Consider the following 15,413-nt stretch of genomic DNA (forward strand, 5'->3'; position numbering starts at 1 on the left):
CCAGTAGTGTAAAGACTGGACCTCCAAACATTTTGGGACTTTTCCTGGCCACGTCTGTTAATACTGTTCCAAAGGGAAAGTAGGAAAATGTAACTTCAGAAGAGGTCCCCAGGCTTCTTCCCAAGCAGCTGGGAAAAATCCCCACATCCCACTAACTGGACAAAATCATTATTATGTATTAAAAACATTTGTAGCGTATTACATATCCATCATCTTTAGAAATTGTCTTCTGTTCCAGGCTTCTCTAGCAATAGTCTCCTGTTTTAACTCGAGGAAATATCTGGCATTTGCAAAACAGGGGAAGCTTCTACAACAGTTATACAGTGGTACCTCGGGTTACATACACTTCAGGTTACAGACTCTGCTAACCCAGAAATAGTACCTCGGGTTAAGAACTTTGCTTCAGGATGAGAACAGAAATCGTGCTCCGGTGGTGTGGCGGCAGCAGGAGGCCCCATTAGCTAAAGTGGTGCTTCAGGTTAAGAACAGTTTCAGGTTAAGAATGGACCTCCGGAATGAATTAAATACTTTACCCGAGGTATCACTGTATATGCAAAGCAAAAGCACCCAATCCCAAGATTATAGGGATCAGGGGGATCCTTTTGAGAGAGGGAAATGCATTAAAAATAGGTGGGGGTGCACTCAGAAACAGACCCTCCAAGTGTCCCTATTTTCCAGAGTTAAACCCGCAGAGCCTAGGGCTTGCCAATCGGAAGGTTGGTGGTTCGAATCCCCACGATAGGGCGAGCTCCCGTTGTTCAATCCCTGCTCCTGCCCACCTAGCAGTTCGAAAGCACGCTAGTGCAAGTAGATAAATAGGTACCACTCCAGCGGGAAGGTAAACGGCGTTTCCGTGCGCTGCTCTGGTTTCGCCAGAAGCGGCTTAGTCCTGCTGACCACATGACCCAGAAAAACTGCCTGCGGACAAACGCCGGCTCCCTCGGCCAGTAAAGTGAGATGAGCGCCGGAACCCTAGAGTCGTCCGTGACTGGACTTAATGGTCAGGGGTCCCTTCATCTTTACTTTTTTTAATCCCAAATTTACAGAAGCTGGGGAGGCATAGCCAGGATTTATTTTAGGAGGGGGACAGGCTTTATGTTATTGAGGGGGAAGTACCAAGTTATCTGAGAGGCAATTGGTCATTTAGTTAAAGTATTTTTGTTTATTTACTTAATAGGGGGCCCCCAGATGCCCCTCTGCCCCCTATGTCTGCGCCCATGCATGTAGGGTCTGATTTCATCCTGGAATGTCCCACTTTCCTTAGGACATCCCTAATTTGATCGGAAAAATGTTGCAGGATATGAAGTTGCCCCCCCCCCCATCCAAGGAGATAAGTAACTCCACAACCTTTAGAAGACATCCGAAGGCAGCCCCTGTATAGGGAAACTTTTTTAATATTTAATGTTTTATTATGTTTTTATACATGTTGGAAACTGGCCAGAGTGGCTAGGGAAACCCAGTCAGATGGCAGGATATAAGTACAGTACAGTCATACCTTGGCTTCTGAACAGAATGTGTTCCAGAAGTCCATTCGACTTCCGAAACATTCGGAAACCAAGGTGCGGCTCCCGATTGGCTGCGGGAGTGTCCTGCAGCCAATCAGAAACTGTGCAGGACATTCACAAACTTCGTAGACTGGAACACCTACTTCTGGGTTTGTAACATTCGAGTTCTGAGTTGTTTGTGAACTAAGCTGTTCGAAAACCAAGATATGACTGTAATGAAATTGTCGTCGTCCTTGTTTTAATTGGGAAAGTGTTGGAGGATATGCAAGAACTTAGGGCTGTATGAGATCATGCTTGTGGAGCAGAGGGTGGGAGCCAAGTATAGAGTCTATATCACTCATAGGGGTGTGGCTGTGGCATGGAGATTTTGGAGATAATATGCCACAGACCATTGTGTTATCAATGGTGCTTCTGTATCATTCATAATCACACATAAATATACACAGGTATGCTGGACTTCGGCCAAAGGGTTTCCAAGCTTGGGCCTCTGGAAATCTATAGGTGGCCCTAACACCTCTCTCTCTCTCTCTCTCTCTCTCTCTCTCTCTCTCTCTCTCTCTCTCATTTTGCGGCTTCCACTTCAAAAAAGCTAATACTAGAAACTTCCTCAACCCATTCTTAAGTTGAATTAATGGGGGGGGGGCGGGAACTATAGGCAAGGTTGCTTTTCTCAGAAGAAAATTGCAGCAGCTGTTTTACATAAATCGTTTTGCCAGGATGGTGACAGAAAAAGAAATTGGGGGAGTAAAAGAGGATGCGAAAGCTGGAATGAGAAAGCCCATCCGAGTGCAATCAAAGTCTAGTTGCTTACCATGCGCTGATGAGATTTTTTTTGTTTTCCCCTTGAATGAAAACTACTGCCTCATGAACCACAAAGTTAAGGATATTTGATCTCACCCACAGCTCCATGGGTGGCAACACTCTAAAACAAACCAGATTAAGCCCACCCATCAAATACTTTTTGGGGGGGGAGGGGAAAAGCAAACTAGGGAAGGGCAGCGCACAGACTCTACCTTTAAAACACATTTGAAGCACATTTTACTCCTCAAAGAATTCTCGGCACCCTCATAGAGTAACAATTCCCAGCCACCCTTAATAAACTACAGTGGCCAGAATTCTCTGAGGAATAAAAATGTGCTTCAAATGTATAGTGTGCACGCAGACAAGGTTCTGTCCCACCAAAAGATATGTTGACCTTCCTATTGCTCTGCAACATGTAGGAGGCAAAAAGGATCTCGCCTTACATATTTAGGAAGGCTTTCGACTTCATCGAAAGAGGCCCGGGGTCTTCTTAAGCAGACCATAAAGAAGAGGGTCATTCCTTCCTCCAGAAAGGGTAGCCTTCAAGATGGCATGTAATCGCTACACGTCTATTTAGAAACCAGCCTCTGCAAAACTCACACTTGTGTGCACAAAATACCCTTTTAGTACACAGGTAAGCGTCGGCTGGTTCAGCATGCTCATCTGAATAGCATAGCACGGTCATGAACAAGGTCTTGAAAATGAGTACTCAAATAGTTAGGACTGCTTTGCACGTTGCATTTTGAGGTGTACATCTGAGATGCTTTAGGCATACACCTAAAAATGCGCAGCTTGAATGGGACAAATGCATTTGTAAACTGACTGCACTTCCAACTTGACTATTCTTTGTGGTAACCCCAAGTTTGCCTCTACAAAAAGAAAAAGAAATGTATGAAATGGTACTATGGATGATAAATAAAGGTAAAGGGACCCCTGACCATTAGGTCTAGTCGTGGCCGACTCTGGGGTTGCAGCGCTCATCTCACTTTACTGGCCGAGGGAGCCGGCGTACAGCTTCTGGGTCATGTGGCCAGTATGACTAAGCCACTTCTGGCACACCAGAGCAGCACACGGAAATGCCGTTTACCTTCCCGCTGGAGCGGTACCTATTTATCTACTTGCACTTTGATGTGCTTTCGAACTGCTAGGTTGGCAGGAGTTGGGACTGAGCAACGGGAGCTCATCCCATTGCGGGGAGTCGAACCTCCGACCTTCTGATCGGCAAGTCCTAGGCTCTGTGGTTTAACCCACAGCGCCACCCACGTCCCTTACTATGGATGATACCGAGAGGGAAAATACGTTATTTATCTAAATTTAGAATCATAGAATTGTAGTTAGAAGGGGCCTCAAGGGTGATCAAGCCCAACCCACTGCGTTGCATGTATCTCCTCACAGGACTCATTCCACTCTATTGAGAGCACCTCACCCGAAGAAGTTGCCAAAACCTGGAACCAACTATTTGCTCCATAACAACAAAGCACTATATTGGTGCACATATACTACTCAAGCACATTTACTTGCAGCGTGGGATCAAGATACAATTTTCTCTTGCTTAATATCAATCCTTGTGTGGACTTAATGAATATCAATTTATTTTTAAAAACATGACACACACACACAAATACCTATACACCACAGTAAGTTCAAACAGAATGTGTGTATTATTATTATTATTATTATTAATCACTTTATGGGCACTTTCCGAACAGGATGTAACCACTGGCTATGCAAATCTGTGCATGCAACTCTCTACAGGCCAGAAAGATATTTTTACAGGACGATGTCCAATCAAATATATATACTATAGGCCTATTCTTGATTAAGACTGCATGTGCTTTTCATAACAAATACATTCCTGTTCTTACATTGAGGGTGGGAGAGTCACACACGTTTTGCTTTTAGTGGTAAAAATCAAATGTATCATCTGCCAGGGAAATAACAACAATAATAATGAATGAAAATGCTGTTTTAAAAAGCAACGATGCTGCAAATGCTAGCAAATTGCAGAAATCGTTGCACTTGGAGAGCTTCTAGCCGCAGAAAAGGGAGAGCAGCAAGCAAGCTAATTCTGTATCTAAACCGCAAGCGATGAACTGCGCCTTGGATAAATCACAAACTTGCTAGATCCTCGACAGAAACAGCCATTTAAAATTAATTTTAGCTCTGAGAGTTGACTCTTGTGTGTCTTCTCATTTCCTAGGCTGACCCTGGTGACCGGACTCGGATATTTAACCTCGGGCCCATAACTTACGCATAGAGGAAACATGTACTGGCAGCAGATTCTTGGATGGCTGCCTTGTAAATACGTCAACTCATGCAGATGCCTCTGAGCACACTAGCAGGTCTTAAGCCGCTCTCTCATATGGCCACCCAACCCTGTGCATGCGTAGCGCCACAAATTAACACACAGCTGAAAGCATAGTGAGGATACAAGGCCCCAGATACATGATCAAATATTGCCAGCCATAAGAAAACGACACAGAAAGGAGTTTTGCTTAAAAACAAAAGCAAAACAAAAACATCCCCCTTTTTCTGCACAAATTAGAAGCTGCCTCTTACTGAGTTATCTCCCAACGACTCAAGCCCCCTTAAAACAATGGAAAGCAAACTTTTTGGCAAGGATGCCACAAGTCAAAGCTAATGCATAAGATGTGCTACTCTGTTGTGCCTGTGTTATATAGCGGACAGGGGGTTGGACTTGGCCTGGAAGAAACTTTAGCTATTGTAAATGATGGGGCTGTATCTTTTATCACATGTGAAACTTTCCCATATATAGCTGCAGCTGCTGTTAATAATGACTGCTCACTTCACCGGAGCCAATTTAACCCAAGCCTAAAATGGTATTATTTTTCACTTGGGTGTGTAAATAATCATCACTATATGCTGATCATTCAGAGAACTCGGAGGAATTTATTACAGATGGGTGTTTGACAGTTCAGGCTACAGGTTTTATTGCCCATGAAGAGTTCGGAAATGAAGAAGTAGCGTTCTTGGTGCAGCAATTCTCTCCCTGCCAACATAGGAGAGGGAATATGTCTTGATTGAAAGCTCCCCCCCCCCCCCGTGTTCTTGACAACCCCCTAAGCCCTTCGAACAATTAAACAATTCCTTTTCACTGTGCATCATCAATCTTGCTAAAAATCTTGCTAAAAATATTCTATGCTAATTATGTTTCAAACTACATTTGTAAATAAAGAATAAAAATCAGCCAGAGACAGGCTATCAGAAAGAAGGGAGGTGGCGTCAGGGTGCTTTTTAAAAAAAATTGGGTTCTGAGTTGCTCTTTATTAAACAAAGTTCTGTGTTCCCCATTTACTGTACTCAGAAATCTATTTTTAAAAAGGCTGTAATTTCCCCTGCTTTTGGCCAAAGTGGATGAAATTTACAGTCACAAGAGTCCCTCCAGAATATATTAAACCTGCTAAGTAGTAGGTATTTCATGCAGGGAATCTTTAAAGTTAAATTCATATTAACAGTCTATAACTTTTTTCATTTTCTGCCAGAATTTGCAGGACTGGCTACTTCCATCTGAGTGAAGTGTGTCAAATTTTAGAATTTATAGCTGCAGAATGATAGCTGCAGTGGGTTTTTGTTTTTTTGCAAGGGCAGAATTTACTGTTCTGGGATGAGTGCTGTAGGAATCATAGAGGAGGCATGAAACAAAGAACATGGATCCTCAGGAAATACTGTGGTGGCAGAAATGTAACCCCTCCCAGAAATGACCCTGTTACCCCAAGGGGTGGGGGTAGGCTTCTAGCTCCCCAGGTTTTCTTGCGCTACAGTGGGGATCTCCCCATTTATCTCTCCATAGGGGAAGGTATTGATCCATGCACTGAATAACAAAGACAGGTTTTAATCAGTGGTCGTCACATGGACAGTACCACTCCACACTGTGTGTGCATGCTTGCAAAATGTGCCCCCAGAACAGGAAGTGTGAACATCAGAGGATAAATACTAAAACAGAAAAGTGCATAGCTTAATCCTTGGGAAGGTAAAATCAACAGAATTTGTTACCTTTTGCTGAACTGCACAACCTCTCCATTCTTTGCCCAGCTAATGGTGGGCTTTGGGTTCCCAACCGCCTCGCAGTGAAGAAGCACACTTAGCGTCCCGCTAGCTAAAACGACTGTATGTCCGAGATGGGTGACCACTTCGGAGGCGGAGAGCTGTTGGGCTGCAGATATCTTCTTGAGAATGGCAGGCTTTCTATGAGGCCCCCGCGAGCCATTTGTCAGCTCTGGTGATGAGGACAAGTGGGCTTCAGCCGAAGACGTTCTCAAGGAACTGGTGAACTCGGAAAAATACTTGCTGAATGGGACCTCCACTGAAGCAGAACTGACCCTGCTCCCTTGCGTTTTGAAAAGGGACTCCTGATGTTCCAAATGGCTTTTGAAAATTTCGTGGGCCAACTGCGCAACCAGCTGCTTGCTATAGACATCCTGAACTTCCTCTGGCTGTTGGGACAAGTTTCTCAGGATGTCGTCCAAACGATCCTGGTTGGCGACCATGGTGAAAGGAAGGGTGTACTCCTGGCCTTGATCTTCCTCAGAAGAGATGTTTCTCTCCGCAGAGTCCTGAGCTTCCCATGGCTCTGGGTGGTCCCGAGGCCAGCCTCTGTACTCCAAAAGCCTGGAGACAATATCGTCGTACCGGCTGCTAGGGTCAGTAAGAAGCCCCCGTTTCTCAGTTTTGCTCCCGTTGAAGAGGATTCCGTTCTGATGCTTCTCCTGGGCGTGCAAAGCTTCGTTCAAGCTGGCCTTCCTCGTGGCTTCTTCTTCTTTCATCATCCCAAGTGACAAGGCGGCCATGCGCTTGTTGTGGCCTCCTATGAGCTTAATCACAAAATGCTCCCGAGCCAGCCCTGCTGTGCAGGTGTAAGTCCCCGTATCGGAGGGCTTCAACCGATGAATTTTCATATATCCATATGGAGCAATAGTCACGTGAGCCGAACTGATGAGCCGCTTGCCATCTTTCTCCCATGTGATCATTGGCTTCCGGAACCTTCTCACGGGGCACCTGAGGATGACGGAGGTTTTGGGGAGAAGGTAGGCGTACCCGCCAACAACGAAGTGCAGCTTTCGCTGTTTCCTTGTTTGGATGAAGACTTTCTTTTGAGCCATGATCAGAGGGGTTTGCTTGTGAGATGGCCTCTGGTGTCCTAAAATGTAATTAATAATGTTTGGAAATGGAACCACATCATCTCTCCATTCTCAGCCTAGCAAGTTCAGGTGGAAACTAGAATTGGGTTATCCCCTCTCTCCCATTTTGTTCCAGTTCATCTGTGATATGCTGTGATCAGATTGCGCACTTCCTGTTCTACTTCCACAACATCGGCTGCTGCTGTGGCAGGAGGCAGGGAGGGCCAAAGAGAGCATGACATGATAAAGATAAAGGTAAAGGTAAAGGTAAAGGCAAAGGCAAAGGACTGTTAAGTCCAGTCAAAGGCGACTATGGTGTTGCAGTGCTCATCTCACTTTCAGGCCAAAGGAGCCAGAGTTTGTCCACAGATAGTTTTCCAGGTCATGTGGCCAGCATGACTAAGCCACTTCCGGTGAAACCAGAGCAGCGCACAGAAACACCATTTACCTTCCAGTCGCAGTGGTACCTATTTATCTACTTGCACTGGTGTGCTTTCGAACTGCTGGGTTGGCAGGAGCTGGGACAGAGCAACAGTAGCTTGAATGACATATCATGGGATAATACACTATATCAGGTATCCCCAAACTCGGCCCACCAGCTGTTTTGGGACTACAATTCCCATCATCCCTGACCACCGGTCCTGTTAGCTAGGGATGATGGGAGTTGTAGTCCCAAAACAGCTGGAGGGCCAGGTTTGGGGATGCCTGCACTATATCATGGCACGGGGCACTACACTCTAATCTAGGAGAAAGGAAGGAAAATCACCACGGAGATATCATTTTCAGTAGCACCTCAGTGTTGTCCAGAAATGTCATTTGCACCTCATCAAACAAAATAAACAGATTCTTTTTGGCACTGGCTGTTATTTTAGCTATTATGATTTATAGCAAATAGGTGGGTGGCAGCTGCACCCTCTCCCCCAAATCAGAAAACAGCAATGCAGTTCCCATTGCCGAAGGTCTTTCCGTGAAGAAGCCCATCTAATGGATACAAGGAAGGTGCGAAAGAAAAAGGGGAACTCCCCTTGTTAAATGTTCATCGTTTCAGCTCTGTGAGGCCCCACAGCTGAGAGCAGCAAGGAGGAATCAATGCAGTGGAGTCTCGAGGGTGTAATGTGAAGCAGAACAAATCTAGTTTGAGCGGGTTGAAAACCCCACGGTGGATAATATTAGACTTCATTAGTTATGTGGGTCCCTGCAGTTCAGATCTCTGTGCCAGACAACTGAAAAGAATATGAGGACTGGGTCATGGATTTTGAAAATAATGTTACATTTTGCACTTAGAAATCAAATCCCAATGTAGCATTTATGAATGGCCCATCCATGTATAAATCACAGCTGTTGCAAACTTATACAAACAAGGCCCCCAATTCTTTCCTTCTCACTGTACCTCTCCATTTTTCAGGCAAAAGTTATGATACATGAGTAGCATACTAATCTTAAATGACATTATACTAAACACATAGGGCGACACCCACCATTTCCTGATTCCCCCCTCCCATATTTTTTCGAGGGGGGCGCACTGAGGGTACAAGGGATGGGTGGAACAGTTCTGCCAATGAGGGACGCTGTTAAACATCACTCATAAACCTCTGGAATGCTGAACCTGATTATTATTGTTTGGAAAGGGACCCCCACCCTTCTATATCTTCTTCATAGAAAACAAACAAGCCCTGGGAATTTCAGGCACAATTGAATACAACTGCAATAGCAACTTTCTTATGAAACTTTTATCATTTTGAAAACATGGAATCCATTTGCCCCAAAGTGATTAGAGGGCATTTTCTTGCTGAATCAAACCGCGAGACAGCACAACCAAATATCAGGGATGGTGACAGCTACAGTCCAGCAATAGCCACAATAAGGTCTCTCTCTTTTTTTGGTCCATAATTCACCCACATCTACATCTGCAGACTCCCAGGGTAGACCGTGGACTGTGTCACAAGCCATCTTGCCACTGATTCAGATTTCTGTGTGTGCATCAACTAGTCATTAAGGCCTTTTCTTAACTTGTTGCCTGATTTTTAAGGAACACAGGCAAAGTATTATGGGAAAGTCTTATGAATGGGATCTAGAGGGCAAATAATCCACCGTGCTGATTGAGTTCAGCCCCTGCTGAACTTCCAGGTGCTTTGTAGTAAATTGTTACCGAGTAAAGGGTTATACAAACTCCTGTTTGGTCACAGAGATGCCACAAACCCTCAGAATTCCCACTCGCCCCAGTTGCTTTTCTATACTCACTTGCACAGGTTGCTACTGCACATGGCCTGACCAATGATGAGAATGGCAAGGGTGGGCACAGCGATGAATTGATGATGGCAGAAAGCCCGGTGTTTAGCATTTTCCTGCAAATAGCATTTCGCTTCTGGGTTCCCTCACCACAGCTCACAGAACACTAGGCACAAAAAGGAGCTGATTAGGAAGGTCACATGTTAAAAGACAAAGAGGTGCAGAGAAAAGGGCCGGAGGCAGCTGGGTGCATGGACTATAATCGCTTCCTGTGGCCACTATGCTTTAAAATATTAGGGTGCATTACTCTGTACAGACGGGAACTCCCCTTTGCAGATTTTTGTGGACTCGGTAATGCTCATACATGTAAGGTTCTCACAGTATCCACAAAACATCAACCTCATGATAATGGTGTTCTCTGTCTCCACCCACCACTTTAACCCAGATGCACTGTTCATGGTTTTGGTTGTTTGTTTTAATTGGTGAAATATACTCGGAGTCGCGTAGTGATTTCATGCTCTTTATTGTAGCTCGTAAACAGTGAATGAATTTCCCCAAAACCTCAGGCTTTATATACATTATTTACACAATGGGTCCCGTGTGATTGGCTGATTCTGCTTCCCTCCTGGAGCCTGATTGGGCTGTTCCTGCAGGACAATTGGTTGTTGCATTCTAGGACCCTACTTGCTTATTGTTCTAGGATCCAAGCTCAGTACATAACAATTGGATTTTCCATGGAAGCCATAAACGCGGGTTAAATGGGGAAATAATATGGGAAGACATTATGTGGCTGTTGTTCAAACCAAGCATGCATAGTCACAGCTGCCTTCCTGCAGCCATCTGAACATGGGAAATCCTACCCATGCCGGCATAAGAAGACAGATTCCCATTCCTTCGCTTCTCACCATCCTGTCTTCAGGAAAAGTTAGGTACTCCAGTGGGCAGGCTATGGAATACACAGGATCGCTTTGGTGTAACTAATATGCAGGCAACTTAACAGGCCTGCACGCTTGCCAACATCTGCAAAGAACTCCAATGCTGCCTCTTATGTTTTCTGCTTGTGGTGCTGTTCCTGGAAGCGGCTGATGACTAACATGGTAACAGCAAGTGGGAGGGAGGGAGGGAGAAGCAGACATGATGCTCACATGGACCCCAGTTCAGATTCAGCCTTGCACAAGGCAGGGTGGGCATGTGGCAAGTAAGGCACGGGTATTAATAATTACCAAAAGCTGTGGCCCCAGATAACCAAGAGCTATTTAAATCGTAAGACAGATGGAAGGGCCCATCTCCATCTCCAGTGAAGGACCTGCATTCTTGAGCAAAGGGGCTGTCCTTCCTTTGGGCCCTGTGCACATGGTTACAGGTGCAGTATTATAAACTCTATGTGCAGATCCAGTAGCAGCTGCGAGTATCTGGGTCCAGGTTTGCTCTGCTTGCCCTTGCTGTGTGTGCACCCCATAAATAAATGGCTCTTGTTGAATCAGGGCTATAAAATATACCTTTCTAATACTCGTGCAAGGATGGTTATAGGTGTAGAAAACAGGGTGGGGAGAGACGCGCCAAAACGTTCTCTGGTGTAGAAGAAAACAGCCCCCTTTTGAAAAATAATATAAATGCCGTTATGCAGAAAGTTGTGTAGGTTTTTATGTACATTTTGATGAGCAAAATGACTGCCTGAGGAGGGGGGTAGAATGCCTGCTTTAGCCCCATAATGGGTGCATGTCCTAGCAGCAGATTGCATTATACAATCTATTTATTTGGCAGGATAGATCATTATCAATTAGTTAAGCTTCCTCTACAACACACACGCACACAAACACATCCTGGCACGACGGGTTTCTTTCATCGACAAAGCTATTAACTTTCTCATTGAGTGAAAAAGGGGTTGGCAATGGCAAGGAGAAGAACACCTACTTGGTTTTAGGATTAAGCAATACGCTTTTATATATGTTGGAAGCTGCCCAGAGTGGCTGGGGCAACCCAGGCAGTTGGGTGGGGTGCAAATATTATTATTATTATTATTATTATTATTATTAGGTGCTCCAGACATCCCTTACCTGAAAGCCTCTCTCTCTCTGCAATCACTCGATAATGTCAAACCCAACGTACAGATGTATTTGGTTGTGGATCATTAAACAAGACTAGAGCAGTGCTTTACGCAAATGCTCTCCTACAAAGTGTTTATTGAAGTTGGCAAGGGCCTTTTTGCAGCCTGAGTATTCTATATTGCGAGGCTTGACAGGTGGTTCCTTAGAGAGACAATAAGGCTGTGTACACATGTTCATTTCCTCTGCATCTGCTGGTCTAGGAAGCCATGCACTCATGGTATTCGCCACCACCTGTATCTATCCTACATTTTCAAATGAAATACTGCATTTTGATTCATTCCCCTCAAACCAGCTTTGATCAGAATGGAAAAAAGGACTTCTCTGCATTTAAACTGGTAATGTGTACGCAGCCTAAGAAAGGACAAAAAAGTCTTCCTCTGCAATGTTACAGGGGAGGTGCTGGTTAGGCCCTCTCCAAAGTGTGCTCTAAGTTCACACAGCACAACCGTGTGGCCCACAAACCTTTTCTACAATGGATTGCATTCCCTGAAACATGCTCTGAAACCTCCTGCAGCACACACAGGTGTTCTGCTGCAGACAAGGCAATGCGGAAAGGCAGCTGTAGCCAACTTCATTCCAGTTGTTGCTCTTGTCTCCTCTAGCTGCCCACAGTGCACCTGGCTCCGATGAAAGTCAGACCCCATAATTATAATAATAATTTATTATTTATACCCCGCCTATCTGGCTGGGTTTCCCCAGCCACTCTGGGCAGCTTCCAACAGAACACTAAAATACAATAACCTAGTAAACATTAAAAGCTAAACAAGGCTGCCTTCAGATGTCTTCTAAAAGTTTGGTAGTTGTTTTTCTCTTTGACATCTGGTGGGAGGGCATTCCACAGGGCGGGTGCCACCACCGAGAAGGCCCTCTGCCTGGTTCCCTGTAACTTGGCTTCTCGCAGGGTAGGGAACTGCCAGAAGGCCCTCAGCGCTGGACCTCAGTGTCTGTGCTGAACGATGGAGGTGGAGACGCTCCTTCAGATATACTGGACCGAGGCTGGTTTTGCATAAGTATAGAGCCAATGAACTAGCAACCAACGAATCTGTACCACTGTGGAAATAACCTGAGCACCAGGACGAACTATCACTCACTCCCTCGCCTGCCCCCAAACTCACCTAGAATGCACATGGTGAAGTTCTGAATTTACAAGCCATCATCTCCAACTCTTATTATGGAGGTTTTGCAGAGATGTTCCAAATGGAAATGTCAATACAGAGCATCCCTTCAGCAAAGCTTGAGGGTGACACACTGTGGTCTCTACCACCAGCCAGGTGTACTACGGCTATTAGGAGAATACACCTCACAACTTTCAGGAAGAACATCAAGGGAAAAGGGAGACCTATCTGACCCCATCCATTCAGTGAAGGCTGGTCACTGAGGGCAAATGCACTGCCCAACCAACCTCAGCCTGCCTTTGGTCAGCCCCAACCTACCTGCTTTTCTCCTTACAACCTGCCTAGAGGGTGGCACTGCCAGTCAGCTCCCTTCTCCTTAGTTTCAGTGTTGCCCTTGCAGAACTCTTCAGGGAAGAGGATGGGGACAAAACTAGATGTCAGAGGCTGGCTAGATGAGGAAGAGTGGAGGCAGCCATCTGCCCAAGAGCCCCTCAGGGAAGACACAGAAAAAGACGACTTTGAACCTGGTGGCCAGTGCACAGTGGCGGGGGTGGGGGTGGAGGCTGGGCACACACAGAATTTTTTTTCTGTGGGTGCCTGGGCCCCCAGGACCCCCTGAAGTTGGTGTCCCTGTGGAGGAGCAAGTGCCATTGTTCAACTATGCAATGCATGAAAACCACTTTTTTATCCATCCTGAATCTTCCAGCATTCTGCTTCATTAGATGCCCACGACTTCCTGTGTTATCCTGCCTAGAGCTGATGGTAATAATAATAATAATAATAATAATAATAATAATAATAATAATTTATACCCTGCCCATCTGGCTGGGCTTCCCCAGCCACTCTGGGCGGCTTCCAACAGAATATTAAAATACATCAAACATTAAAAGCTTCCCCAAACAGGGCTGCCTTCAGATGTCTTCTAAAAGTCTGGTAGTAGTTGTTCTCTTTGACATCTGGTGGGAGGGCGTTCCGCAGGGCGGGTGCCACCACCAAAAAGGCCCTCTGCCTGGTTCCGTGTAACTTGGCTTCTCGCAGTGAGGGAACTGCCAGAAGGCCCTCGGCGCTGGACCTCAGTGTCTGGGTAGAACGATGGGGGTGGAGACACTCCTTCAGATACACTGGTATTCACAGTCTCAAACATCTGGAGGGTACCACATTGGCTACCCAGTGCTAGAGACACCCAAGGCTGCGGTTTGTTTGTTTTTGTTTTCTACTGCTACCTCATACCTGCGTCCAGTCTGAAAGAAGCCACTCAGGGGGGCAGTCCTCATTTTGGCAGGCTTGTTGGGAGGCGGGCCTCAAAGTGGAGCAGAATGTTTCTGGAAGCTCCAGGAAACTCCCATCGGCCATGCGCTGCTTGCAGAGCACTTCCCGCTTCTCATGGCCACCCCCGCACGTCTGTGAACACTGGAGGACAACAGAAGCGGCAGAGGCCTCAGAGCTTGCTGACATTTGCAGCAACTGCCATGCGTCAGGTCACTTGAATCGCAACTGAAGTGAATGGGAGCAACCTGACTGCGTGTGAGATGGCAGCCATTACATACAGCCTACTTGTGAGAAGAGTGTAAGTTAAACAAACAGCAGAAGCGGAGCTGTCCTTCGGCGCTCTCTTTGCTCAGAAAACCCTCTGTTCAACACCAGGCCCAACCTAACTCCACAGTCTAATCCACCACCCCCACCAAATTTTAATTCATGGGAAAGCTACACCCTGGGTCTTCAATCCGCAGCTCCCTAAATAATTGGTTTGCAAGGTTAATATAATAAACTACTAAACCGCATAGTCCTTTATTTTTATGACTCTTGGTGAATGCTGTGAGCACTGCTTCCAAAAATAAAAGGGGAGGGTTATTGGAGTCAATGTAAGTATGTTAGATTAATTTCTAATGAACCACATCTCCCTCCCTCTTTAAGCTAAATCGTCTCCTGCATACATTCATGCAGGCCAGGAACTAGATTATAAACTTGTATAGAGATTCGCTTGACCCAATGAGGCCAGTGAGGCCCTGCTTCTAGCATTACTTTTTATGCACAAACCACCAGGTTAAATAACATGGTGCCCATGATGTGGACTGCAACTTCCACCATACTGGCTGGGGCTGATGGGAGTTGGAGTCCAAAATCCAAGGTACCATGTTGGGTTCCCAAAAGTAAGTTGAAACTGGTTCCATACTCTCCTGGTATGTCCCACAGAGGACTTTATGGTCTTCAAACAAAAACATCTTGGAGGTCCTGGGCCATAGAGAGGTTAGGCTGGCCTCAACCAGAGCCAGGGCTTTTTCGGCTGTGGCTCTGATCTGGTGGAACGCTCTGTCACAAGAGACTAGGGCCCTGCAGGACTTGACATCTTTCCACAGGGCCTGCAAGACAGAGCTGTTCCACCAGGCCTTTGGCCAGGGCATAGCCTGACCCCCTTCTTTGGCAATCCTCATAGAACTCTAGCCCAATGGTTGCCATTAATCTGATTTGAATTGATTTTATAATGAAATGATTTTAGAATGTTGTATCATTTTAATG

At 45.7% G+C, this 15,413-nt stretch overlaps 1 protein-coding gene across 3 annotated transcripts in view; it reads right to left on the reverse strand.

Moving 5' to 3' along the window:
• The window catches only part of ADAMTSL1 (ADAMTS like 1), a 485,290-nt gene that overhangs the window by 44,746 nt on the left and 425,131 nt on the right, over positions 1-15,413 (reverse strand). For 2 of the 3 annotated variants that reach the window (XM_080987682.1, XM_080987683.1), the window contains 3 exons: positions 14,127-14,306; positions 9,686-9,839; positions 6,321-7,464 (listed from right to left, as the gene is read on the reverse strand). In XM_080987682.1, the coding sequence (XP_080843808.1) occupies positions 6,321-7,464; positions 9,686-9,839; positions 14,127-14,306 (1,478 nt within the window). The remainder of the gene's footprint in view (positions 1-6,320; positions 7,465-9,685; positions 9,840-14,126; positions 14,307-15,413) is intronic. The other variant, XM_080987684.1, reaches the window with a different exon arrangement.

Source organism: Podarcis pityusensis, assembly GCF_964106645.2.
Source record: "Podarcis pityusensis genome assembly, chromosome: 17".
Classification (NCBI taxonomy): Eukaryota; Metazoa; Chordata; class Lepidosauria; order Squamata; family Lacertidae; genus Podarcis; species Podarcis pityusensis.